The 27,326-nt window shown below is 45.7% G+C and overlaps 1 protein-coding gene across 1 annotated transcript in view; it reads left to right on the top strand.

Moving 5' to 3' along the window:
- Nucleotides 1-27,020, top strand: part of LOC129552673 (solute carrier family 23 member 1-like) — a 61,640-nt gene extending 34,620 nt beyond the window's left edge. Inside the window, exons 6-13 of the mRNA XM_088834681.1 lie at nt 10,082-10,263; nt 11,950-12,070; nt 13,158-13,314; nt 13,990-14,243; nt 21,230-21,394; nt 21,769-21,877; nt 23,043-23,138; nt 24,557-27,020. Coding sequence (XP_088690807.1) covers nt 10,082-10,263; nt 11,950-12,070; nt 13,158-13,314; nt 13,990-14,243; nt 21,230-21,394; nt 21,769-21,877; nt 23,043-23,138; nt 24,557-24,801 — 1,329 coding nt within the window. The 3' untranslated portion in view covers nt 24,802-27,020. The remainder of the gene's footprint in view (nt 1-10,081; nt 10,264-11,949; nt 12,071-13,157; nt 13,315-13,989; nt 14,244-21,229; nt 21,395-21,768; nt 21,878-23,042; nt 23,139-24,556) is intronic.
- Nucleotides 27,021-27,326: the final 306 nt, after the last annotated feature.

The raw sequence follows: 27,326 nt of genomic DNA, 5'->3' as shown, positions 1-27,326 counted from the left end.
GGCTTCCATACATCACCAACTCCCAGAGTTTACTCAAACTCATGTCCATTGAGTCAGCGATACCATCCAGCCATCTCATCCCCTGTCATCCCCTTCTCCTCCCACCTTCAATCTTTCCCAGCATCAGGGTCTTTTCAAATGAGTCAGTTCTTCACATCAGGTGGCCATAGTACTGGAGTTTCAGCTTCAGCATCAGTCCTTCCAAAGAATATTTAGGGTTGATTTCCTTTAGGATGGACTGGTTGGATCTCCTTGCAGTCCAAGGGACTCTCAAGAGTCTTCTCCAACACCACAGTTCAAAAGCATCAATTCTTCGGTGCTCTGCTTTCTTCACAGTCCAACTCTCACATCCATACATGACCACTGGAAAAACCATAGCCTTGACTAGATGGACCTTTTTTGGCAAAGTAATGTCTCTGCTTTTTAATATGCTGTCTAGGTTGGTCATAGCTTTTCTTCCAAGGAGCAAGCATCTTTTAATTTCATGGCTGCAGTCACCATCTGCAGTGATTTGGGAACCCAAGAAAATAAAGAAACTGTTTCCATTGTCTCCCCATCTATTTGCCATGAAGTGATGGAACTGGATGACACAATTTAGTTTTTTGAAACAGTTTGACACAAATTAGTTTGTTGACACAATTTAGTTTGTTGAGTTTTAAGCCAGGTTTTTCACTCTCCTCTTTCACTTTCATCAAGAGGCTGTTTAGTTTCTCTTTGCTTCCTGCCATAAGTGTGGTGTCATCTGCATATCCGAGGTTATTAATATTTCTCTCAGCAATCTTGATTCCATTTGTGCTTCATCCAACCTGGCATTTCACAACATGTACTGTGCATGTAAGTTAAATAAGCAGGGTGACAGTATACAGCTTTGATGTACTCCTTTCCCAATTTGGAACCAGTCTGGTGTTCTGTTTCCAGTTCTAACTGTTGCTTCTTGACTTGCATATAGATTTCTCAGGAGGCAGGTAAGGTGTTCTGGTATTCCCATCTCTTGAAGAATTTTCCACAGTTTGTTGTGATCCACACAGTTAAAAGCTTTAGTGTAGTCCATGAAGCAGAAGTAGATTTTTTCTGGAATTCCCTTGCTTTCTCTATGATCCATCTGATATTGGCAATATGATCTCTGGTTCCTATGCCTTTTCTAAATCCAGCTTGAACATCTGGAAGTTCATGGTTCACGTACTATTGAAGCCTGACTTGAAGGATTTTGAGCATTACCTTGCTAGCATGTAAAATGAGTGCAATTGTGGGGTAGTTTGAACATTCTTTGGGATTGAAATGAAAACTGACCTTTTCCATTCCTTCTAGTACAAGGTAGTTTGCTCAGGCATTACTCCAGCCCTCACTTATTGTCTTAGTGTGCCTCCCCCAAGCTCACTAGGACTGGACCAAAGGCATTCCAAAACTCAGGGCTATGGACCTAGAGTTAGTAGATATCCCTGGGAGTCTAGCTGACCAGCCTTAGCGAAGCCAGGGTCCATTCAGCATCCCACCAAGTCCAAGTTCAACAGCCTTATGGCTGCAATAAGGGTTACATCCTCAGAACGTGACAGATGAAGGAAGAGGTAATACAGAGGAGACACATTCCTAACAAGATTCCTATTCTTACCCAAGTTTGACCAATGAGAGGGAATATAGAATTGACAAAACACTCCAATGTAGGGTGGGGGCGGAGGGACAATGATGTAAGTCCTGATCTGATTCCAAAGGCCTGAGAACCAGGAGTGCTGGTGTCTGGGGGCAGGAGAAGACGGATGTCCCAGCTCAAGCAGCGAGCGAAAATGTTCTTCCTCTGCCTTTTGGTTCTGTTGAGTCCCTCAGAGGATTGGATGGCTCTCATTCATATTGGGTGGGCTTCCCAGGTGCCGCTAGTGGTAAAGAACCTGACTACCAATGCAGGCTCCTCCGTGCATGAAATGTTCTAGGCAAGAATACTGGAGTATGTTGCCATTTCCTAAACCAGCAGATCTTCCCAACCTCGAGATCAAACCTGAGTCTCTTGCATCTCCTTCATTGGCAGGCAGATTCTTTACTACTGTGCCACCTGGGAAGCCCTTTAACTGGTGACTGGAGTTCAATATCCCAATATAGATTTTGTCATTTATCATTATTTCTGTGACTTTCATTTCATCGAGTATCATGTAAATCAGCTGTGAGCTCATAGTCTATGACCTATGACCTGTCAATTGTAACAGACAGACAACAGACCACGTCCTAAATATGCCAGCATCACTGTAGGTGCTGGCTGCTTTCACAATGTTCATTCCTCATTGTCCACTCAGTACAGCCCAGTATACTTTGGGTCTAGCTTTATTAGATGTGCTTCAGTTTCATAGAGCCAACTATGATGCCAGCACCCCTCATCCCAGATTGAAGATGTATCTAGAAGTATGACTAAGAAATCATTTTCTTATTCCCATTTTAAACACAATGGGCAAAAGTAGCATTATTTGATGCAAGATTTGGTGACTCCGATTCTTTCTGCCACCATCTTTTATTTTTTTCCCCACGATGAGCCCTTCTCAACCCATTTTCTTGCTCCCAGAGGGGGTTTTGAGTTATTATCCCCTAACTTTTAATTAGTGGGCTGGACAAATAATATTGCTAAACCTTCCTTTGTGTGTCCTTTCCCAAGGTACTTCAAATGATTTAATAAATATATTGTCACTGGATTCTTTCTACTGGGTAGGATGCATCCTGAAAAATACCAGACTTTCCGATCCGGCCCATAAATACCATCAGAATACCAGCAAGTCAAATTAAATTGATTCTAGCATTCCATCTTAAGGAACGCAATCAAAGCTCTAGTCCTGGGAAAATGAGATTTCTTTACCCTCTGCTCCAACTGCTCCACTGGCAACTCACTTTTGTGTCCCATTTTCAGCTTGATCTTGAGCTTACACTATGTTACCCTGCAAAGCCTGCCCTTCCTGCCTTTGTCAGCCACATTTTATTGCTTCAAGCACATATTCGAATTTTGCAGTACTTTTACTGCTTTGGGGTGAAGTATCATGAAATATGAAAAGGTCAATTGATATTGTATTTCTTGGTCCATTCCTGTCATGTTCATGCTGTGAAAAGTGATCCTTGAGCTGTTTAATATATGAGTTGATCTTCATGGTGATGCCAGTCTGGGTTGCTAGGCTCTATATTGTACCCTGGGCCAGGGCTTCAGTGAGAAGATAGGCAAAGTTCAAATCAGAAACACTGTCCATACCGGGTTCTTCTTGTTATTGTTCGGTCAGTAAGTCATATCTGACTCTGCGACCCCATGGCCTGCAGCACACCAGGCCTCCCTGTCCTTCACTGGCTCCTGGAGTTTGCTCAGACTCATGTCCATTGAGTTGGTGATGCCATCCAACCATCTCATCCTCTGTCATCCCCTTCTGCTCCTGCCCTCAATCTTTCCCAGCATCAGGATCTTTTCCAATGAGTCAGCTCTTCACATCAGGTGGCCAAAATATTGGAGTTTCAGCTTCCAATGAATATTCAGGGTTGATTTCCTTTAGGATTGACTGGTTTGATCTCCTTGCTGTCCAAGGGACTCTCAAGAGTCTTCTCCAGCACCAGAATTCTCCAGAACCACCAGCTTTTTAAAGAGTATTAAAAATCTCCCATACTCTGTGGACTGTCCAGTTTGGGCAGCCTACCGGCTCTGTGATGGGCCATTTATCTTCATGTTCTCCCACCAGAGGCACCTGTGCACATCACTGTCATCAATCAATCAATCATTGTCATCAATCTGGATCATCCTGGGAAACACAATGTCAGATAGAGATGGAGATTGTGCAGTTTGTGAGCCCACATGTGCGTGGCTTGTGACCCGAGGTGTCACCTCCTGGACCCTAGTGACTACATTCAAAGTCATACTTCCCTCCTCTTTTTTAAGACACGGGGACATTGATATGAACCACCAGTATTTGAGATTTGACTATTAAGTCCTGTCCCATAAAAGGTGAAATTTCAGTATAGCCTCTATGACTGATTTGCCAGACCAAACTGCTAGTCCATTCATTGGCCACAGCTTGAGAACCTAAAATTCTAAAGGGATGACCCTGGGTAATTTCATGTCCACTGGCACATCACACATGTTGTTCATTGGCTGGACTTAGACTTGCCTTCCTTCCTCCATCAAAGCCCTTCTACTGAAATGTTACACTCTTTTAGTCTCAGTCTTTCTCAGGTGGATGAGCAGCACCTTTAGCAAGACCCCAACTTGCTTTTTGAATTCAGAGACCCACATAGTGAGATCCAAATCTTGGTTGCTAGAGTTAGACTATCTGGTGAAGTAGTGTCCACCCAGGGAAGGCGGGGACTGTCACTTACTCATGGATCCTATGAACGCCTCCTTGTGTAACTGTGTTTTCTTCTCCTGAATGTAACTATTTCCTTTTAATCGGCAAGTTCTTTTGATGAGACTTAGCATGCACGCCCGCCCCTTCCTTATTTGAATGTCTTTCTGACATCATTCAAGATATCATAGAGATTTCTGATCTTGGAGTTATTTGGTGCCAGTCAGTAGGGCTCTAATTCCAAACAGTGCCGAGTAGCAGACTAGTTAGGAATGGCCTTTCAGAGGGAGAGTGGCTGAGTAGCTCCTTTGGGCCACCTCTGCACCAAATGCCCCACTCAGAGCTGAAGCATCTGGCATCTGCCAGGGTCAGCCCTCATTCAGCGTGGACTCAACCACCAATACTTCTGTTATCTCAGGAGTGCTGTGCTGGTTGGGATGCTGGCCTGAGCCCAGTCTGAGCCATAACTTGTGAATTTCAGCCAGAACTTTCTGCTGTTCTTCCCTTTCATAAACAGCCTTTCTGCTCATGCCTGTGCTCTGATGTACAGTCCAAGAGCACGCCGGCTGTGGATGTGCTTCGGTGATCTATCGAGTCCTTGTGCTTCCTTTCTTTCCAAAAGGTGGACTCAGAGTTAACAGGGGTTTTTAATATTTAATAAACTTTTCCATGTAGCTCTAGACCAAGACTAAGGATTTCACTTGTCAAGCTGGTGGGCCCTGGATTTTTGCCAGGTCAATTGGCTAACCTTCAAATGCCATTTGTCGAACCACTTTTTTCAAAGCAGGGTGTATTTCTTCTTCAGCGCAACCTATTTGCATTGTATCATCAATAGCATGAATCACAAAACACATGTGGTTTGAGGTTTGGTTTTGTTTCTGCTCTCCCCCAGGGAGGCAATACTTGGCTTTGGCAAATCCAAATTAAAACTAAGCATAGAATAAGAAGTGGAAATTTTAATTAACTATCAAGTTAAGGGGAGAAAAAAAGGGATTTTACTCGAGCCAAACTGAGGATTATAACCCAGGGAGCAGATTGTCAGGAAGCTCTGGGAACTGTTTCACCTGTTGGAAGTCAAAGGCAAAGTCACATACACTTTTGAGAAAAAGGATCATATGTTAAAATGACATACTGATATTTCATGTAAAGTTCACCAGAGATACATTGTCCAGGGAAGCACATAGAAGGGAGCAGCAGGTCACCATGACTCCCAACAGAGCTGAGAAAGAACACTGTTCTTTCAAGAAGTTACATTGCTACAACCTAGAGGGGTGGCATGGGGAGGAAGATGGGAGAGAGGTTCAAGAGGAAGGGAACATATGTCTACCTATGGCTGATCCATGTTGATGTTTGGCAGAAACCAACACAATTCTGTAAAGCACTAATCCTTCAATTAAAAGGTAAATAAATAAATAAAAGAAGTTACATTGTTAGCATCAGAAGAAAGAAAAAAAAACTGCTTTACGGTTTATCTGGCCCTTCCATCTTTGAAGAGCTCTGGTTAATGTGTTAATGTGGGTGCGCACTGCATTTTGGGGAGGGAGGAGGCCCAAGCAAACAGAAGGAATTTAATATTTAATTTTGTTTCTTGCCTTCGTTGTTGCTGTTCAGTCGCTCAGTCGTGTCTGACTCTTTGCGACCCCGTGGACTGCAGCATGCAGGCTTCCCTGTCCTTCACCGTCACCCGGAGCTTGCTCAAACTCATGTCCATTGAGTCGGTGATGCCACCCAACCATCTCGTCCTCTGTCGTTCCCTTCTGTTCTGCCCTCAATCTTTCCCAGCATCAGGGTCATTTTCAGTGGGTCGGTTCTTCGCATCAGGTGGCCAAAGTATTGGAGTTTCAGTTTCAACATCAGCCCTTCCAATGAATATTCAGGATTTATTTCTTTTAGGATTGACTGGTTTGATCTCTTTGCAGTCCAAAGGACTCTCAAGAGTCTTTTCCAGCTTCACAGTTCAAAAGTATCTATTCTTTGGCGGTCAGCCTTCTTTATGGTCCAAATCTCACATCCATACATGACTACTGGAAAAACCACAGCTTTGACTATACGGACCTTTGTTGGCAAAGTAACGTCTCTGCTTTTTTAATATGCTGTCTAGGTTTGTTATAGCTTTTCTTCCAAGGAGCAATCATCTTTTATATTTTTTTTTCTTGTCTGCCTTAAAATATGAATTTTATTTCATCAGTTTCTTTACCCTGATCTGTTAGATGCCAGGGGCACGATTTCCCTTTCACTTAGACTTACTGAGAACTGTAATTCCTTTTTTTAAAATTTATTTTTGGCTGGGCTGGGTCTTCGTTGCTGTGCATGGGCAAGCGGGGGCTACTCTTGTTGCGGCGCGTGGGCTTCTCATTTCAGTGGCTTCTCTTGTTGCGGAGCATGGGCTCCAGGGTACCCAGGCTTCAGAAGGTGAGGCACGTGGGATCAGTAGTTGTGGCTCCTGGGCTCTAGAGCACAGGTTCAATAGTTGTGGCCCACAGGCTTAGTTGCTCTGCGGCATGTGGGATCTTCCTGGATCTGGGATGGAACCCGGGTGTCCTGCATTGGCAAGTGGATTCTTCATCACTGAGTGACCAGGGAAGCCCCAAGAACTATAATTTCTTATGCAACAATCTCTTGCCTTCTTGTCTCCTCTCCTGCCTCAGCTCTTCTGTTGCTCAAATCCTTCCTGTGTTCTAATGACGTGTCTGCTCTAATGCTGTAATAGTCAGAAGCAGTTGCCTTGTGTTTTGAGGACACAGTGCTAATAGTGAGAAGATGTCTAGGGACGTGGGTCATGCTGAGCCTGCACCGAGCACAGGATCCCAAGTGACAGCCAAAACTGTGTTTTCTTTAGTGCATTCATTATTCTTGTGTTTCTGAGTCCTCTAAAGCAAGAGTCAGCAAACTGTGGCTCTTGGACCAAATCTAGCTCAGTGCTGTGCTCAGTTGTGTCCAACCCTTTGCGACCCCATGAACTGTAGTCCACCAGGCTCCTCTGTCCATGGGGATTCTCCTGGCGAGAATACTGGAGTGGGTTGCTATGCCCTCCTCCAGGGGATCTTCCCAACCCAGGGATCGAATCCAGTTCTGCATTGCAGGTGGATTCTTTACTATCTGAGCCACTAGGGAAGCCCAAGAATACTGGAGTGGGTAGCCTATTCCTTGTCCAGGGGCTCTTTCTGATCCAGGAATCAAACTGGGCTCTCCTGCATTGCAAGTGGTTTCTTTACCAGCTGAGTTACCAGGGAAGTTACCCAGTCTGTTTTTTACTCCTTACCAATTAAGAATCATTTTTAAATTTATTTATTTATTTATTATTGGCCACACCATGCTTCTGGGTGTGTGGGATTGAACCTTTGCCCCCTGACATGGAAGAGTCGAGTTGTAACCGCTGGACTTCCAGGGAAGTCCTGGTTTTTACATTTTTAAGTTGTTTAAAATTTAAAAAATAATATGTGACAGAAACTACATGTGGCCCACAAAACCTGAAATGTTTACTGTCTGACCAGTTACAGAAAAAGTTTGCCAACCCCTGCTCTAAAGCACAGGGCCCAGGGTAGGGGTTCCTCTTGCCCAGATCCAGAAAAGTAGCCTCCACTATTTCTTTCCCACATCACTTCCAAGTGTCTGAGAGTGAGCACAAACCCAGAGTCTTAGCTGTGGTATTTTAGCTCCATCTGCTGGTCCAGGGTTTTTCACCAGTGCTGTAAGTATGGGAAAGTTTTTGCAAGTTTCAACTTCCTTTCACTGATCAATGGATTGGTTTAATTCACTGAGCTAGCCTATTGGAATTCAAGGTAGATTTTTCCATGTTTCACTGGGTTATATTTGTTTACACACAACTCAAGACTTGAAACCACCAATGGTTAGCGGTCCAACTCTACATCACAATAGTAGCCACAAATGAAAGTGAGGCAAATACAGGACCAATAGTCATGTCATTTCTTTCTGGGAGATGAGAAGTAATAGAAAGGACAGGTAAATAGTCATTATGTTGTAAGAAAATGGTGGTGGGGAAGAGATGGCGAGCTCAGGTTTCAACACATTAGACCAATTAAACTTCACCTTCTGGTATTATGGTAGTTTAAAATTTTTTATATACTTGTGTATGCTTATTTATAAGTGAAATGAATGACAGCAGTGATAAAATGGCTAGGTGGGAGAAATTAGGATTGTTTTGTTACTATAAGTTATTCATGCGACTCAGGAAGTGGTATAGTGTTATTTGAAAGTGGACTTGAGTTCACTGTAAATGTTTATTGGAAATTCTAGGGCAACCACTAGAGGGAAAACAATGGATAATAGTTATGCTAAGAAAGGAGAGAAAATGGAGTCATATAAAAATATCAGTTAAAACCACCAAAGGCAGAAAAAGAGTAGAAGACAAAAACAAAAAGAAATGAAGAACAAGGGCAACAAATAGAAAATAGTAATGGATATGGTAGATATTAATCCAACTAGATCAATAATTACTTTGAACATCATTGCTCTAAAGGCACTGATTAAAAGACCAGAGATTGTCAGAGTGGATCAAAAAATAAGACCCCACCATATGTTGTCCAGATGAAACCTACTTTGATTATTAAAAAATTTTATTGGAGTAGAGTTGATTTACTGTTTGTTTCAGATGTACAGCAAGGTGAATCAGTTATACATAAACATATATCCACTCCTTATGTCTAGACCGTTACAGAGTACTGAGTCATGTTTTCCATGCTAGACAGCAGGTCTTTATTTGTTATCTGTTTTATATATAGTAGTGTGTATATGTCATCCTCAGTCTTCTAATTTACTCCTCCCCTATCAGGGGGTCTCTTATCCCCTGATAACCATAACTTTGTCTGCTACATCTGGGACTCTATATCTGTTTTGTAAATAAGTTCATTTGTACCCTTTTAAAAAAGATCTATATATAAGTGATGTCATATTATATTTGTTTTTCTCTAGAAACCTACTTTAAATATAAAGATTCATGTAGATTAAAAGTAAATAGATGGAGAGGAATATACTATATTAACACTAATCAAAAGAAAGCAGGAATCAGATTTCTTTCTTTACTGGGAAATCAGACTTCAAGGCAAGGGATAAAAAAGAATGTATAACACCCAAATAAGTAAAGTAAAAAAGAGAAATAAACTCAATGAGTCCCATAGCTCAAGGGTTAGCAAACTACAGCCTATAAGCCAAATCTGGCCGGTTGCCTGTCTTCTGTTTGTTTTTTGAATGGCCCGCAAGCTAAAAATAGTTTTATGTTTTAAATGGTTGAAAAAAAATCAAAAGAAGAATATTTTATGACAAGTCCAAATTGTACAAAATACAAATTTCAGAGCCTGTCCATGGAGTTTTATTAGAACATGGGCAAGCTCATTTGTTCCCAACTTGCCTGGAAAAGTCTCGACTGAGCCTGGACAGCCCACAGAACCTCAACAATTCACTCTCTGTCCCCTTTGCCAACCTCTGAGACAGAAAACAGGAAAACAGAGAAAAGTAAAGCGGCAAGACGGTCAATACACTACTGGGTAACACCAGTATTACAAGTCATCAGCATTATCACCATGATCAATAGATAACCTTGAAGTCTACTTTCTGAAAAGCTTCACATAAGGTGAAAATGTCCAACAGACAGTTGGCAATAGAGGACTGGAGAGAGGAGTGAGGTCAGAGCTCGCCTTCCGTTGCTTCTTTGGGGTCCAGCTTTGCCCCCTGCCCTGCCTCTGAAGGTATCACCGATCCGGGCCCCGCCCCGCCGCAGGCCCCGCCCCGCCGCGGGCTCTCAGCCGATGAGCCCCACTCTTCCTCTTCAGCTGCAGGGAGCCGTCATGGTTGCCTCCTGTGTCCAGATGCTGGTGGGCTTCTCAGGCCTCATTGGCTTCCTCATGCGCTTCATCGGCCCCTTGACCATTGCTCCCACGATCTCCCTGGTGGCTCTGCCTCTCTTCGATTCCGCGGGTGAGGACGCTGGGATCCACTGGGGGATTGCTGCCACGTAAGTACCCTCCGGGGTCTGAGGGCCATTTGAGTTCCCTCTAGGGGAAGGTTACCCAGTTAAAAGAGCGAGTCCTGGATATTGGCAAGCTCAGGTGGTTTACAAGTACTTTCATGAACATTTGTTGTTGTTCAGTGGCCAAGTCGTGTCGGACTCTTCGTGACCCCATGGACTGCAGTATGCCAGGCTTCCTTGTCCCTCACCATCTCCTGGAGTTTGCCCAAGGTCATGTCCCTTGAATAGATGATGCCATCCAACCATGTCATCCTCTGTTACCCTCTTCTCCTTCTGCCTTCAATCTTTACCAGCATCAGGGTCTTTTACAATGAGTCAGCTGTTCGCTTCAGATGGCCAAAGTATTGGAGCTTCAGCTTCAGCATCAGTCCTTCCAAAGAGTATTCAGGGTTGATTTCCTTTAAGATGGACTGGTTTGATCTTGCTTTCCAAGGGACTCTCAAGAGTCTTTTCCAACACCACAGTTCGAAAGCATCAATTCTTCAGCGCTCTGCCTTCTTTATTGTCCAGCTCTTACACCTATACATGACTACCGGAAAGATCATAGCTTTGACTAGATGGACCTTTGTCAGCAAAATGATATCTTTGCTTTTTAACACACTCTCTAGTTTTGTCATAGCTCTCCTGCCAAGAAGCAATTGTCTTCTAATTTCGCGGCTGCAGTCACCATCTGAAGTGATTTTAGAGTCCAAGAAGAGGAAATCTGTCACTGCTTCCATATTTCCCCTTCTATTTGCCATGAAGTGATGGGACCAGATGACATGATCTTAATTTTTTTAATATTGAGTTTTAGGCTGACTTTTTCACTCTCCTCTTTCACCCTCATCAAGAGGCTCTCTAGTTCATGTACATTATAATACCTTAAAAAGCAGTGAAATGGCTATTTAGAATGTATTATTACTATTTATTTGTTATTAGTCCTCACAGACAATGAGTTCATCACAGGCAGTGTATAAACATACTTCGTGCAGGGTTCACTGAAGGCTGATGCTACCTGTCCCTTGCCTCCTAGGTTTTCACTGAGCAAGTATTTGTACACCTCCAGCTCCTGGGAAGGGTACAGAGACATAGCCCAGCTCTCAAGCATTTGGTAGTTTAGCGGAGAGTTAAGACTTGAGTCCAGGTACCTGTGACACCAGGAGACAGTGATGAGGGTCCCAGAGTGTCACGCTTGTTCAGGAGATGGGGTAGTGACAGCCAGCTTGTGGGGGATGGAGAGGGTAGGGGAAGAGTGTCAGGAAGGCTTAGGAGTGGGGTGGGGAAGAGGCCCTCAACATTTAAACAGAGCTTTGGAGGAATATGGCAACAACAGATGGATGTGTTCATTCATTCTGACCTCAAGGGCCTGCAGGACCACCTGGGAGAAAAGATGGTCTTTGACTCTGGCCTCGTTGGCTCCAGTATGGATCTATGCAGCTGTCATGCTCATTTCTCAGGTCCCAGGGAATAGTAGTCCTCTACCCACTCTTCCTCTTCAGCCCCCGGCAGCCTCTGAAAGGGGCCCGCCCACCTGTTCCCAGCTGGCAGGATGCAGAACAGGGCCTAGATGAGGACCTTCCTAGCACAGCCCCTCTCCCCAGACCCAGAGGCACACGGTGGCTCAGCTTCCTGGATGCTTGCTCTGGATGAGCCCCAGCTTGCCAGGTTGGGTGTGGTTTGTTTCTGTTTCAGGACCATCTTCCTCATCGTGCTGTTTTCTCAGTACCTGAAAAACATCGCAGTGCCCATGCCCGTTTATGGACGAGAGAAGAAGTCTCACACCTCTAAGTTCTACCTGTTTCAGGTCTTCCCTGTAAGAAGCACTCCCCACCCGCCGCCATTCTTAGCTGACTCACCTGGAGAGTGAGGGCAGCTTCTTGCTCACCCAGACGGGCCTCAAGTCAAATGCTCTCCACCTGCAGTGGCCTCTCCTCCTAAGCCTCCCCTAACTGCTCCTCCCCACCCTGCCCATGGGTGGTGGGAGCATTGGCTTAATGCCCTATAGCTCCTCCCTCTATGCTTCTCTCCTGCGGGAGCAGAGAGCTTGCCCCAGGTTGCTACAGTGGTCGCCAGTGTAGGACAGCTTCCTCATGTTTCCCGGGACGTCCTCAGAGCATGGCCCTGGGGGAGATAGCCAGATCACCACTATGGGTGCAGAACGTAGGGCCAAGATGCTTAGGTTCTTTCTCATTGGTTCCTGGATGACTCAGATGGTGCCTCCTTTTTCAGAGTCTTCTCTGTTGAATTTGTTCCAGTCTGTCAAGCAGGCATAGTTGTCAACCCCATAAAGATGTTTTCAGGTTTAATTCACCTGTGAACTACATTCTGCATTATAAAAAAGATACATACATATAATGATCTCATTGATCCTTCCACAACCCTGTAGGCCAGTGGTTCAGAAGTTCAGTGTACATAAGATTCACTTGGAAACATTGCTAAAAATACAGATGTCTGGGGTTCTACCACCAGAGATTAAAAATCAATACATCTGAGGATGCAACTTTAAGAAATCCTGCTTCAGGCTCTGCAGAGCAATGGCTGAAATTCCATTGTACAGATGAACAAACTGAGGCTCAGGGAGTTTGAAGCAAGTCATGTGACCAGCAAACAGTAGAAAGGGAGTCAGCTTGCAGTCCTTCTAACACAGGCCTTGTCTACTTTCCTAGACATCTCTGCCTCTACCAGGCATAAGGTCTCTCTATGGTTTATTGTCTGTGTTTCTTTACTGTGCTACTTATCTACTGACACACAGATTTCTGTTGTCACTGTAAGGGTTCCTAATCCAACACTGCCTCATTTTGAAGAGCTTTCCTGAATTCTCTCTTTTGCCCAACCCTGCTGGGAGGTGTGGACAGGGGCAGGGAGTGGGACCAGGTGTGAAGGGCACCTCCCTTCTGTAGGTGCTGCTGGGGCTCTGCATCTCGTGGCTGCTCTGCTTCGTGCTCACAATCACTGATGCCCTCCCTTCAGCACCCACAGCCTACGGGTACCTGGCCCGCACTGACACCAAAGGCAACGTCCTGAGCCAGGCTCCGTGGTTTCGCTTCCCTTACCCAGGTAATGAGAAGACTGGGCCCTTACTGCCTGGGACACATGCTTCCTAGGTCTGTCCATGGGGCTCAGGGCACCAGAGCGGGTGGTGAATGGAGCCAGGGGTGGGGGGATGGAGAATCTTTCCAAGGGATCTGACAACAGCCTGTGGTGGGGAAAAGCACAGAGGAACCCTGACCTCTAGCTAGCATCTGGATCTCCTCCTGGACTTGGTGGGTCCCACACAAGGGAGGCTCGGGACTGAATGGGAAAATTCCTGGGTTGGAGGTCAAGACCATCCCTTAGGCCTCTTCTGGTCTCCTCTCCCTGCAGTTCTTGGCTCAGGTTGTGTGAATAAGCACGTTTCAGTGGTGATAGGCAGGGGTGGCCTCATGGGCTAAGGAGCTGCGGCCTCCCTGAGTAAGTATCTTGACTTCAGAATGCTTCAGGGCCTTCCTGGGAAAAGGCCGGGTTGCTGGTTCTTCGTGTGCACTGCGACCTCGAGTTCAGGGCATTGACCTACCCGCAGGGAGGCACGGGTAAGGCAGGGGTTCAAGATAAAGTCTCAGGACAGTTTTGGGGCTGGAAGACGTGTTGCCCAGTTTTTAAAGCCTTCCGGAGAATCCTCTTGGAAAGAAATTATTTGGGGTCCAGTAACCTGCTGTCTTCTGGGTTAATATTCCCTCTGCATTGCATTTTCAGGACAGTGGGGCCTCCCCACCGTCAGCCTGGCTGGGGTCTTTGGGATCATCGCAGGGGTAATCTCCTCAATGGTGGAGTCAATAGGCGATTATTATGCCTGTGCCCGCCTGGTGGGGGCGCCACCGCCCCCGAAGCACGCCATCAACCGAGGCATTGGCATCGAGGGCCTGGGCTGCCTGCTGGCAGGGGCCTGGGGGACAGGGAACGGCACCACCTCCTACAGCGAGAATGTGGGCGCGCTGGGCATCACCAGGGTAAGGCTGCAGACAGTGGTCCGTGGGTACGTGTGTGTGGCAGGGGTTGGTGGGGTGGTGTGCAGGCTAAGTACCTGGATCTGTCATCCACGTCTTATTTGCTTATTGTTGCTGCAACAGATTACCACAAACTTAATGGCTTTCAACAACCCAAATTTATTATCTTACTAACCTGGAGGTCAGAACTCCAATACAGGTCTCACAGGACTACAGTAAAGGTGTTAGCAGGGCTACCTTCCTGCCTGGAGGCTCCAGGGGAGAATCCATTGCCTTGCTTTTTCCATCATCTAGAGGCTCCCCACATCCTTGGCTATGGCCCCTTTCCCCCATATTAGAGCCAGCAACATTGCCTCTCTCTGACCTTTCTTCCTTTGTCACGTCTCCCTTTGACTACACCTGGGAAAAATTATCTGCTTATGTGGGTATGTGTAATTAGATTGGGCCCACCTGGGTAATTCAGGTTACTCTCTCCATCTCAAAATCCTTAAGTCCCCTTTGCCATGTGAGTTTTGGGATCAGGATGTGGACATCTTTGAGGAGCCGTTATTCTGCTTACTGTTCTTGACCTTCCTGCTTGTGCTTACCTGTCCCTGCATGTCCCAAGGGTACCTCTCACTCAGCACGGCCCCTTTCTTACCTCTCCTCCTTGTAAACTTGTCCTAGTGAATTCACCCAAGGCATCCTTACCGTCTCTGTCCTGTACCCCTCACGGTGGATTCCGTTTCTCAGTGTGCCTCTGGCCCTCCTGTCCTCTTTTCTCCAACCGGACCACAGCTTGATCAACCATCTCTCACCTGAACATGGCAGCATCCCTACCTGTCTCTTCCCAGGATCTTGCCCATCTCTCAACTAGCTGCCATGTGGCTGCCCAAGGATCTTTCTGGAACCCAATTAAATTAGTCCCTGCTTATCTCTTCTGGGCTCCCATTTTCCACAGGAAAGCCCCATAAGTTCAGCACAAGTTCTTCAAGATGGTGCTTTTAAGAAGGCTTAGAAAAGAATATTATTATGATGTTGCTTTCCCGTCTGCTTTAGTGCAGAGGTGCGGTGTTTCCCAGAACAAGTGAAGTCACCTTTGGAGAATACAGAGCCCGCTACTCACTTCCCCTCTCTGCATTTTCTGATTGCTCCCTCAGACCTATCCACCTCTGTGTCTGCATGACCTCGGGCCCACAGTGGGAGCTAAAATGTGTGAGCAACAGCAGAGCCAGCACCCACCCCTGGAGCAGTTGACACCATGGATGCTTGGATATTTTCCCAAAGTTTCCAAACCTTTAGTGCAAGTGAAAGGAATGTTTTTCCATGTGAGGAACACTGACCCACACAGAAATATAACAGGAATGGGCTACACAAGTAAAAAGCAGCAACTATTTTTCCTGCTAAAGGAAGCAAATATCATGCAGAACAGAAAATTATACTCAATAAACAGAATAAAAATTTTTTTGATGTATCATTTCTAAATTAAGGCTGTTTAGAATAGAGGGGGGAGAAGGCAATGGCAACCCACTCCAGTACTCTTGCCTGGAAAATCCCATGGATGGAGGAGCCTGGAAGGCTGCAGTCCATGGTGTCGCTGAGGGTCGGACACGACTAAGCGACTTCACTTTCACTTTTCACTTCATACATTGGAGAAGGCAATGGCAACCCACTCCAGTGTTCTTGCCTGGAGAATCCCAGGGACGGAGGAGCCTGGTGGTCTGCTGTCTATTGGGTTGCACAGAGTCGGACACGACTGAAGCGACTTAGGAGCAGAATAGAGGGGAGGAGCAGGGAAGAAAGGTACATGAGCAGGCTGCAAATCCCGTTGTTGTTCAGATGCTCAGTTGTATCCTACTCATTGCGACCCCATGGACTACAGTTCAGTCTAGCTGTTCAGTCGTGTCTGAATCTTTGTGATCCCATGGACTGCTGCACGCCAGGTTTCCCTGTCCTTCACCATCTCCCAGAGTTTGCTCAAACTCATGTCCATTGAGTCAGTAATGCCATCCAACCGTCTCGTCCTCTGTAGTCACCTTCTCCTCCTGTCTTCAATCTTCCCCAGCATCAGGGTGTTTTCTAATGAGTTGATTCTTCGCATCAGGTGGCCAAAGTATGGGAGCTTCAGCTTCAGCATCAGCCTTTCTAATGAATATTCAGGGTTGATTTCCTTTAGGATGGACTGGTTTGATCTCCTTACAGTCTAAGGGACTCTCAAGAGTGTTCTCCAACACCACAGTTCAAAAGCATCAGTTCTTTGATGTTCAGTCTTCTTTATGATCCAACTCTCACATCCATATGTGACTACTGGAAAAACTATATCTTTGACTATACATACTTTTGTGGGCAAAATAATGTCTCTGCTTTTTAATATACTATCTAGGTTGGTCATAGATTTTCTTCCAAGGTGCAAGCGTCTTTTAATTTCATGGCTGCAGTCACCATCTGCAGTGATTTTGGAGCCCAAGAAAATAAAGTCTGCCACTGTTTCCATTGTTTCCCCATCTATTTGTCATGAAGTGATAGGACCAGATGCCATGATCTTCGTTTTTTGAATATTAAGTTTTAAGCCAGCTTTTCCACTCTCCTCTTTTACTTTCATCAAGAGGGTCTTTAGTTCTTCTTCACTTTCTGCCATAAAGGTGGTGTCATCTGCATATCTGAGGTTATTAATATTTCTCCCGGCAATCTTGATTTCAGCTTTTGCTTCATCCAGTCAGGCATTTCACATGATGTACTCTGCATATAAGTTAAATAAGCAGGGTGACAATATACAGCCTTGATGTACTCCTTTCCTGGTTTGGAACCATTCCTTTTTTCCATGTCTGGTTCTAACTGCTGCTTCTTGACCTACATACAGGTTTCTCCGGTGGAAGGTAAGGTGGTCTGATATTTCTGTCTCTTTAAGAATTTTCCAGTTTGTTGTGATCCACACAGTCAAAGGCTTTAGCATAGTCAGTGAAGCAGAAGTAAATGTTTTTCTGGATTTTTCTTGCTTTTTTCTGTGATCCAGGGGATGTTGGCAATTGGATTTCTGGTTCCTCTGTCTTTTCTAAATCCAGCTTGTGTATCTGGAAGGTCATGGTTCATGTACTGTTGTTGAAACCTGGCTTAGAGAATTTTGAGCATTACTTTGCTAGCATGTGAAATGAGTGCAACTGTGCAGTAGTTTGAACTTTCTTTGGCATTGCCATTCTTTGGGACTGGAATGAAAACTGACCTTTTTCAGTCCTGTGTCCGTTGCTGAGTTTTCCAAATATTGGCATATTGAGTGCAGTACTTTCACAGCATCATCTTTTAGGATTTGAAATAGCTCAGCTAGAATTCCTTCACCTCCACTAGCTTTGTTCATAGTGATGTTTCCTAAGGCCCACTTGACTTCACACTCCAAAATGTCTGGCTTTGGATGAGTGATCACAGCATTGTGATTATCTGGGCCATTAAGTAATTTTTTATACAGATCTGTGTATTCTCTCCACCTCTTCTTAATATCTTCTGTGTCTATTAGATCCATACTGTCCTTTATTGTCCCCACATTTGCATGAAATGTTCCCTTAGTATCTCTAATTTTCTTGAAGAGATCTCTAGTCTTTCCCATTCTTTTGTTTTCCTGTATTTGTGTGCATTGTTCATTTAGGAAGGCTTTCTTATCTCTCCTTGCTATTCTTTGGAACTCTGCATTCAGATGGGTATATCTTTCCTTTTCTCCTTTGCTTTTCACTAGTTCTTGGTTCTCTCCTAGTTGGTGGGTTGGGAAGTGGGGGACAGGTGGTGGTATTGGGGGAGGAATTAGGTTGGTCAGAGACTTCCCATCACTTCTCTAGGGTGTTGTAGCTTCCAGCCCAAATGTCAATCCTGAGACCAAAAGAGGCCCAGGGCTGCATGGTAAATTCTGTGGTGGTAGGATTTGGGAGGGCTTCCCTGGTGGCTCAGAGGTTAAAGCGTCTGCCTCCAATGTGGGAGACCCGGGTTCAATCCCTGGGTTGGGAAGATCCCCTGGAGAAGGAAATGGTAACCCACTCCAGTATTCTTGCCTGGAGAATCCCATGGATGGAGAAGCCTGGTAGGCTACAGTCCACGGGGTCGCAAAGAGTCGGACACGACTGAGCAACGGAACGGAACGGAGGATTTGGGATGACCTGCCATTTATGAGATCATCAGTGTATCCAAAGGGCATTGGTTGAACCTGACAAGTTGATTTATTGTGCTTAGATTCATGCTTAGTTCCCACAGTTCATTGTTAGGGCTGTAAACAAAACAGAAGTTTCCTTTGATGTGTAAATTCTTATCACGTGTTTTCTTATGAAGTCAGTTAAATAAATTGTGCTCATGGGCTTCTCAAGGCAAGAATACTGAAGTGGTTTGCCATTCCCTTCTCCAGTGGACCATGTTTTGTCAGGCCCTGTATATCAGGGGCACGCCCTTCAGCCACTCCATGTAGCCAGAGGACATGACTGGTGCTCTGGTTGTCCCACTGCTGGTCCTCGCTGAGCGTGTAAACCTTCACCAGCCACCAGGTGTCAGTCATTGGTCAATGTGCTCTTAAGCTGGGAAGAAAAATAAGCAAAGGTAAAATCTGCTACTTTATCACTACACTAATGAACTTCAAGTTGTTGACATTGGAGTATCTTAAAATTTTTAAAAATTGTGGTAAAAGACACATAAAATCTACCATCTTAATATTTTTGAAGTGTACAGTTCAGTACTATTAAGTGTATAATGCTGTGCGACAGATCTCCAGAGCTTTTTATTCCTACAAAACAAACTACCCTGGAGTATCATTTTAATGGTTTTGTTTGTTTTTTTGCTTTTTTACATTTTGGCTGGGCCACATGGCATGTGGGATCTTCGTTCCATGACCAGGGATGAAACTTGCACCCTGGGAAGCCCTGTCAAACATTGCCCATGTATGCATGGACTTATTTGTGGGCTCTCAATTCTGTTCCCTTGGTGTATGTGTCTATTTTTAATGCTAGCACCATACTGTTTTGACTACTATAGTTTTGTAGTATAGTTTGAAATCAGGATTTGAGGTGCCTCCAGCTTTATTTTTCTTTTTCAGGTTTGCTTTATCTATTTGGCATCTCTTGTGCTTACATAAGCATTTGAGGGGGCTTCCCTGGTGGTTCAGATGGTTAAGAATCCTCCTGCAATACAGGAGACCTGGGTTTGATCCCTGGGTCAGGAAGATCCCCTGGAGAAGGGAATGGCTACCCACTCCAGTAGTCTTGCCTGGAGAATTCCATGGACAGAGGGTCCTGGTGGGCTGCAGTCCATGGGGTTGCAAAGAGTGGACACAATGGAACAATTGACACTATACTACTATAGATGAGCATTTAGGATTTTTTTTCTATTCCTGTGAAAATGCTGTTGAAAATTTGATAGGGATTGCATTGAAACTGTAGATGGCTTCAGTAATATGGAGAGTTAGCAATACTAATTCTTCAGGTCATTACATAATATACCTTTGCATTTATTTGTGTCTTCTTTAGTTTCTTTCATCAAAGTCTTATAGTTTCCACCTCCTTGTTTAAATTCGTCTTTAAATATTTTATTGTTTTTGATGCTATTGTGAATCGGTATGTTTTCTTTTTCAGATGTTTTATTATTAGTGTAGAAATATGTGAAATTTCTGTATGTTGATTTTCTATCCTGTAACTTTACTGAATTCACTGATTAGTTTGAACAGTTTCTTAGTGGAGTCAGGATTTTCTACATATGAGATCATACCATCTGCAAATAAAGATAATTTTACTTCTACCTTTTTTATTTGGATGCCTTTTCTTTCTTTATGTTACCTCGTTCCTATGGCTGTGGACTTCCAGTAATATGTTGAATAGGAGTGGTGAGAGTTGCCACCCTAGTCTTGTTTCTGATCTGATCTTAGATGAAAAGTTTCCCACCTTTCAGAATTGAGTATGATGTTAGTTGTGGGCTTTTTATATATGCCTTTAGGTATATTCTTTCTATATTTGATTTGTTGAAAGTTTTTCTTTTAATCAAGAAATGATGTTCAATTTTTTCCAGTGCTTTTTCTGAATCTATTGAGATGATCAGATATTTTTATCTTTCATTCTATTAATGTGGTGTATCACATTTATTGATTTGCATATGTCGAGACATTCTTGCATCCCAGAGATAAATCCCAGTTGATCATGGTGTATGATCCTTTTAATGTGCTGTTAAATTTGGTTTGCTAATATTTTGTTGATAGTTTTTGTATCTATATTCATCAAGGATATTGGTCTGTACAGTTGACCCTAGAACAATATGGGAAATAGGGTGGGATTAGGCACACCAACCCTCCTCGCAGCCAAAAATCCTTGTATAACTTATGGTTGGATCTTTGTACATGTGGTCCCTCCATATCCGTGGTTCCATCATATCTGTGGTTCCACGTTCACAGATTCAGCCTGCCATGGATAGTTTAGTGCTGCAGTGTTTACTGTTGAAAAATATCTGCATGTAGAGGAACCTACACAGTTCCAAATCATTGTTCAAGGGTCACCTGTACTTTCTTTGCTTGTAGTGTCCTTATCTGACTTTGGTACTGCCAGGGTAATGCTGGCCTCCTATAAGCAGCTTGTGAAGTAAGAATTTTTAATTCCACCTGATAAATTTGAAGGCTGATATTTGGAAAGGTTAGAGGCAGCTAGTTAGAGGCAGAGTTGGAACTGGCTCTCAAACCCCATTCTTAAGCATTGGGCCACTCCTTCCCGAAAGAGACTTCTTGCCACTTCTTCACAAAAAGCTGTCCAGAGAAGGAGCAGTGGAGTCAGGACTTGAAGATAGGTATGAGAAGAGCAGAGAGGAGAGGTGAGGGCAGAGGCTGGGACCCAAGGTCAAACCCTCATCCTTTCCCAAACCCCGTGAGAAGTAGAGGGGGGTCCTCCTGCAGGACCCCTGGAGCTGTTGTTTGTGATTCCCCAGAAGAGCGCAGAGGTCTCCAGGGCATGTGGCCTGGCTGGAGCTCAGCCACCATCTGTATCCCTTCTCTCTGAGTGCTGCAGGTAGGAAGCAGGATGGTGATTGTCACTGCGGGCTGCGTGCTGCTCCTGATGGGCATATTTGGGAAGATCGGGGCTGCGTTTGCCACCATCCCGACACCTGTGATCGGAGGCATGTTCCTGGTGATGTTCGGGGTCATCACTGCCGTGGGGATTTCCAATCTCCAGGTGAGGCAAGGGACCCTCAGCAGCATTGTATCTCCTGAGCGGAGCCCATGGGAATGGAGATGAATGGAACAGGCCGGGGACAAGGGAGGAGAAGGGAATCCTCCAGTCCCAGCAAATGCACCGGCCCCAAATGGAGGGAAGAAATAACCGGAAACATCCAAACTTCTGAAAGACAAAACTTCATCCGTTTGGATTGGATTATCCAAACCACTCAGCTCCCAGGGTCAAGGGGGCATTGGGACTTGACTGAGAGCCTGTGCCCTCTGAATCCGACATCCCCCTCCAACCTCCAGTGATGGGTGAACAGGGGGCACTTTGGAGGGGTGCTTGGTGTTCAGTATAGGTGCTGATGGCTGCGGGCCTCTCTCTTGCAGTACGTGGACTTGAACTCATCCAGAAACCTCTTCATCTTCGGCTTCTCCATCTTCTGTGGGCTTGCCATTCCCAACTGGGTGAACAAGAACCCAGAGAGGCTCCACACAGGTGATTCTCCGTCCTCTAGACTGTGACCGTTCCAGGGGCAGAATGGGGCCCTTGGTTCCTAGGAATTCCTGTCACTTCTTTGAAATTAACTATAGTCACCATGTTGAACATTACATCGCCATTACTTATTTCCAGTTTTGTTGAGATATTACTGGCATACATCACTGTATGAGTTCCAGGTATACAGCATAAAGTTTTGATGTACATCCATTGTGAAATGATTACCATAAATCCAGTTAACACCATCGTCTCATATGGATACAATAAAAAGAAGTGGAGGTAAAAAGGAAAAAAATATCTCCTCATAGCGAGAACTCTTAGGGTTTATTCTGTTAAGAACTGTATGGTTAACATACAGCAGCATTAACCATAGTTTTCATGTTGTACGTTACACTGCTCATACTTATCTCATAACCGGAAGTGTGTACCTTCTGATCACCCTCCTCCAGCACCTCCTTCTTCTCCCACTTCCCGCTTCTGGTAACTGCAAATCTGATCTCTTTTTCTATGAGTTTTTTTTTTTTTTTAAGAGTCTACATATAGTGAGATCATACGTATTTGTTTTTCTCTCTCTGATTTATTTCACAGCACAATGCCCTTAAGGTCTATCCATGTTGTGTAAACAGCAACATTTCATTCTTTTCCTTATGGCTGGATAATACCCATTGTAAATATACACCACATTTTCTTTAGTTGCTCATCCACTTCTGAACACTTAGGTTCTTTCCGTATCTTGGCTGTTGTAAATGATGCTACTGTGAATGTGGCTGTGCATGTATCTATTTGAGTTGGTGTTTTCATTTTCTTTGAATAAATACCCAGAAGTGGAATTGCTGGGTCATATGGTAGTTCTATTTTTAATTTTTTAAGGAATATCCATGCTGTTTTCCATATGGCTGCACTAATTTACAGTCCCATCAATGATACATAAGGGTTTCTGTGTTTCCACATCCTTGCCAACACTTCTCAGTTCTTTTTGGTAAAAGTCATCCTCACAGGTGTGAGATGAATATCCCACTGTGGTTTTGATTTGCATTTCCCTGATATCAGTGATGTTGAATACCTTTCACATACTCGTTGGTCACCTGGACATCTTCTTTGGAAAAGTCTCTATTAAGATCCTCTGCCCATTTTTTAATTCCTGTCACTTTTGTCTCCACTCTAGGGATTCTTCAGCTGGACCAAGTCATCCAGGTGCTGCTGACCACAAGCATGTTTGTTGGTGGACTTCTGGGATTTCTGTTGGACAACACCATCCCTGGTAGGGCTCATCTTTGCCCTGTAAGCTGGCAGTTTGGGTAGACAGTCAGCATTAGAGCCACCCGCATTGATTCCCTAGCCCAGTTCCCATGTGAGGCTGGCCACAGCATACCCTGAGTGGGTCCAAGGTCTGGGTGGGGTGATTGAAAGTCCCTGTCTACAAATATAGTCACATTCCAAGGAATGTGAGAAGGGGAGTTAGGGCTTCAACATATGATTTTGGGAGTGGGTGGGTGAGCACGATTCAGCCCATAAAAGGACCCTAAGGCGGGAAATATACCAGAAGCAAAGCGCAAAAGGCACAGCCCCAGCTCTCTGAGAGCCTGCGGTCTAGTTGGGGAGGGAGAGAACACATGTATATATTCCTATTCCAACAAAAGCCATAGCTGGTGCGCTGTGTTCCAGGGGCTCTGTACTGAGCATACAGAGAGCAGCAGGACATGCCCTGCCTTCTGGAGCCTCACAGGCTTGTAGGAAAGGGAGACGCAACCACAGACCATTACAATACAGGGCACGAGTGTGGTGATAAGCACGCCAAACCCATCAGTGCTGAGGATGTGTCAGGTGAAGGATGCAGAGTTGTCCTCACTGGTGGCTTTCCGTGCTCCCTTCTTGGTCCTCCGACAGTTTCTTGAAAGGACCTCTGTAATAACTCCTGCTTCATGATATTCTGTCTTCCACGTTTCTTCTCTCCACCAAATATAAAATACACCTGCATTCCAGAAACATTGAAACATAGAACGGTCCACCCCGGAAGATGAGGAAAGAACAGTGGTTCATAAAAGGTCGTACCCTAGAGCTCAGAAAACCCCTGGTGATGAGCTGAGTTGTTGTTTAGTCACTCAGCCATGTCTGACTCTTTGTAACCCCATGGACTGCAGCTCGCCCAGGCTGCCCTGTCTATCACCATCTCCTGGAGCTTACTCAAACTCATGTCCATCCAGTCGGTGATGCCATCCAACCATCTCATCCTCTGTCGTCCCCTTCTCCTCCTGCCCTCAATCTTTCCCAGCATCAGGGTCTTTTCAGATGAGTCAGCTCTTCTCATCAGGTGGTCAAAGTATTGGAGCTTCAGCATTAGTCCTTCTAATGAATATTCAGGGTATATTTCCTTTAGGATTGACTGACTTGATCTCCTTGCTGTCCAAGGGACTGCCAAGAGTCTTCTCCAGCACTGTAGCTCTAAAACATCAATTCTTTGGCGCTCAAGCCTTCTTTAGGGTCCAGCTCTCACATCCATTGAGTTGAGTTGGGTGGAGTTGGGCTGAGCTGATTCTTGGGATGGGCTGGGACGGGGAGAAGGAGGAGCTGCAGGCAGGACCAGGGCATTGCGAACTGGCCTCTCCAGAGGCTCCTCCTGCCCAGGTCTGCCGGCTCCCTTGGGGCCCAGTCCTGACCTCATTCGCTGTCTCCTATTAGGAAGTCTGGAGGAGAGAGGCCTCCTGGCATGGAATCAAGTCCAGGAGGAGTCTGAGGAGACTACGAAGGCCTTGGAGGTCTATGGCCTCCCCTGGGGGATTGGCACCAGGTTCTGCACATCCTCCTGTGCCCAGTACCTCCCCTTCTGGCCCGGGGAAGGCAAGGTGGAAGTGAGCCAGCTCTCGCTCTGCCCCTGGGACTCCTCAGGAGAGAGGCCCTGGAGCCCCACAGACACCCGGATGTGAGAAGGCTCCTTCTGCACCGTCCCCCACCCAGTGTGCTCCTCGCCCCACCCATGTATGGGAGGTACCCTGTCGTCCTGAGCACCTCTGCACCCCACACTTGGTGGCAGAGTTAGATAAGTGTTAGATTAAGGCCAGGGCAAGCATGCTGTGACCGGTCAGGGAGTCAGCGAGGTCTGGCCTCAAGCTACATGTTTACACCGTGCTCCAGCCCTCCCATCTCCAGTGTAAACCAGGGCAGCCCGGTGTCCACACAGAAAGCCTCTAGGCAGTATTTTGATGCTTTGGGAGGCAGAGGCTTTGGGTGGGGCAGGGGACAGAGATGGGGCTGTTAGCTGAAAGATGACAGTAACATTTCTCTTCCTCCGCAAAGAAGTATGAGGCCTGCTGACCCCTCCCATCCAGGTTCCTCCCAGTCAGGCCTCTCCTCTCCAGGCCCCTGCCATTTGTAAACGCTGTGCTTGTGCTAAGTCACTTTAGTCGTGTCCGACTCTGTGCAACCCTATGGACTGTAGCCCACCAGGCTCCTCTGTCCATGGGACTCTCCAGGCAAGAATACTGGGGGGGTTGCCATTTCCTCCCCCAGGGGATCTTTGCAACCCAGGGATGGAACCCACCTCTCTTACCTCTCCTGCATTGGCAGGCAGGTTCTTTACCACTGGTGCCACTTGGAAAACCCCTGTAAACACTGAAGGGTCTGCAAAGCTACAGTCCCTGCATATCCCCAGTGCTAGTCCTTGGAGCCAGATTGTGCATCACAGGATGGTATGGTGAGGCAGTGAGCACTGGGGGTGTGGAGTCAGATGGCACCAGGTTTGGACCCTGAGACTGAACCTGCACTTTAGGTTCTCACAGGGACATGAAACAGCCAAAGCCTTTGAAAGGCCTTCAGTGCAGTGGAGCCGCTGTTGTCATGACTTGTAAACTGTACAGAGCCAGGTCAACCCGTTCTCTCTGCATCCTCAATGGATTAGTCGGGATTCTCTAGAGAAACAGAGCCAATAGGGTGTGTGAGTACAGACATATGTGTATGTATATACATATATGTCTACAGAGAGACATATATATATGTACACACACACACATATGGGGAAGGCAGATGGAGAGGTTGACTTCAGGATTGGGCTCAGGTGAGTGTGGACGCTGGCAAGTCTGAAGTCTGCAGGGCAGGCCATCAGGCTGGGACGAGTTGCAGCTGGAATCTGAAGGCAGTCACTGGAAGAGTTCCCTCTTCCTGAGGAAGGTTAGGGCTTCCCTGATTGCTCAGTTGGTAAAGAATCTGCCTGCTAATGTAGGAGACCCTAGTTCGATCCCTGGTTTGGGAAGATCCACTGGAGAAGGGATAGACTACCCACTCCAGTATTCTTGGACTTCCTTTGTGGCTCAGCTGGTGAAGAATCTGCCTGCAATATGGGAGACCTGGGTTTGATCCCTGGGTTGGGATGATCCAAGGTGAAAGGCTATCCACTCCAGTATTCTGGCCTGGAGAATTCAGGGCCATGGGGTCGCAAGCATGGTCTGTTCGGTCCTTCAACTTATTCGATGAGGCCCACCCACACTATGGACGGTAATCTGCTTTACTCAAAGTCTGCTGATTTAAATGTTAATCTCTTCTTCTGAAAAAAAAAAAAACAAAACCTAAAACCTTCATCAGTTCAGTCGCTCAGTCGTGTCCGACTCTTTGCGACCCCATGAATCACAGCACACCAGGCCTCCCTGTCCATCACCAACTCCCAGAGTTCACTTAAACTCATGTCCATCGAGTCCGTGATGCCATCCAGCCATCTCATTCTCTGTCGTCCCTTCTCCTCCGGCCCCCCAATCCCTCCCAGCATCAGAGTCTTTTCCAGGGAGTCAACTCTTCACATGAGGTGGCCAAAATATTGGAGTTTCAGCTTTAGCATCAGTCCTTCCAATGAACACCCAGGACTGATCTCCTTTAGAATGGACTGGTTGGATCTCCTTGCAGTCCAAGGGACTCTCAAGAGTCTTCTCCAGCACCACAGTTCAAAAGCATCAATTCTTTGGCAATCAGCTTTCTTCATAGTCCAACTCTTACATCCATACATGACCACTGGAAAAACCGTAGCCTTGACTAGACGGACCTTGGTTGGCAAAGTAACGTCTCTGCTTTTTATCTATAAAAATGTTTGACCAAGTACTTGGGTACCATGGCCTTGCCAAGCTGACATGTAATAATAACAATCACCCCCAGTACACAGGCCCAAGTGCACTGATGCATTCTGCCCAGCAGCCTCACCAGAAAGCATTCTGAGCACTGTGGGACCTGGCATGGACTCCATTCAGGAGTCTTTATTGTCAGAAGAAGCAGATATAGGTGATTCTGCCTTGGTGTCCTGGAGCACAAGATTGAGGTCAGCATTGCTCCTGGGCTTTTAGAGCTTTCAGGATGTGGGGTGGAAGCCAGAGCTGTCTAGAACCCATCAACACAATGCCCTGAACCAGGTGTGCTGCAAGTACCCAGTGTCATGGGACAGATCCTGGCCATCCTGTTCTTGAAAGACTCA

The sequence above is a fragment of the Moschus berezovskii genome, chromosome 3, assembly GCF_049115385.1.
Source record: "Moschus berezovskii isolate FMDL1 chromosome 3, NW_MosBer_1.0, whole genome shotgun sequence".
Taxonomy (NCBI): domain Eukaryota; kingdom Metazoa; phylum Chordata; class Mammalia; order Artiodactyla; family Moschidae; genus Moschus; species Moschus berezovskii.
Note: the sequence above shows the minus strand (reverse complement) of the source record. Positions and strands in the feature narration are given on the sequence as shown.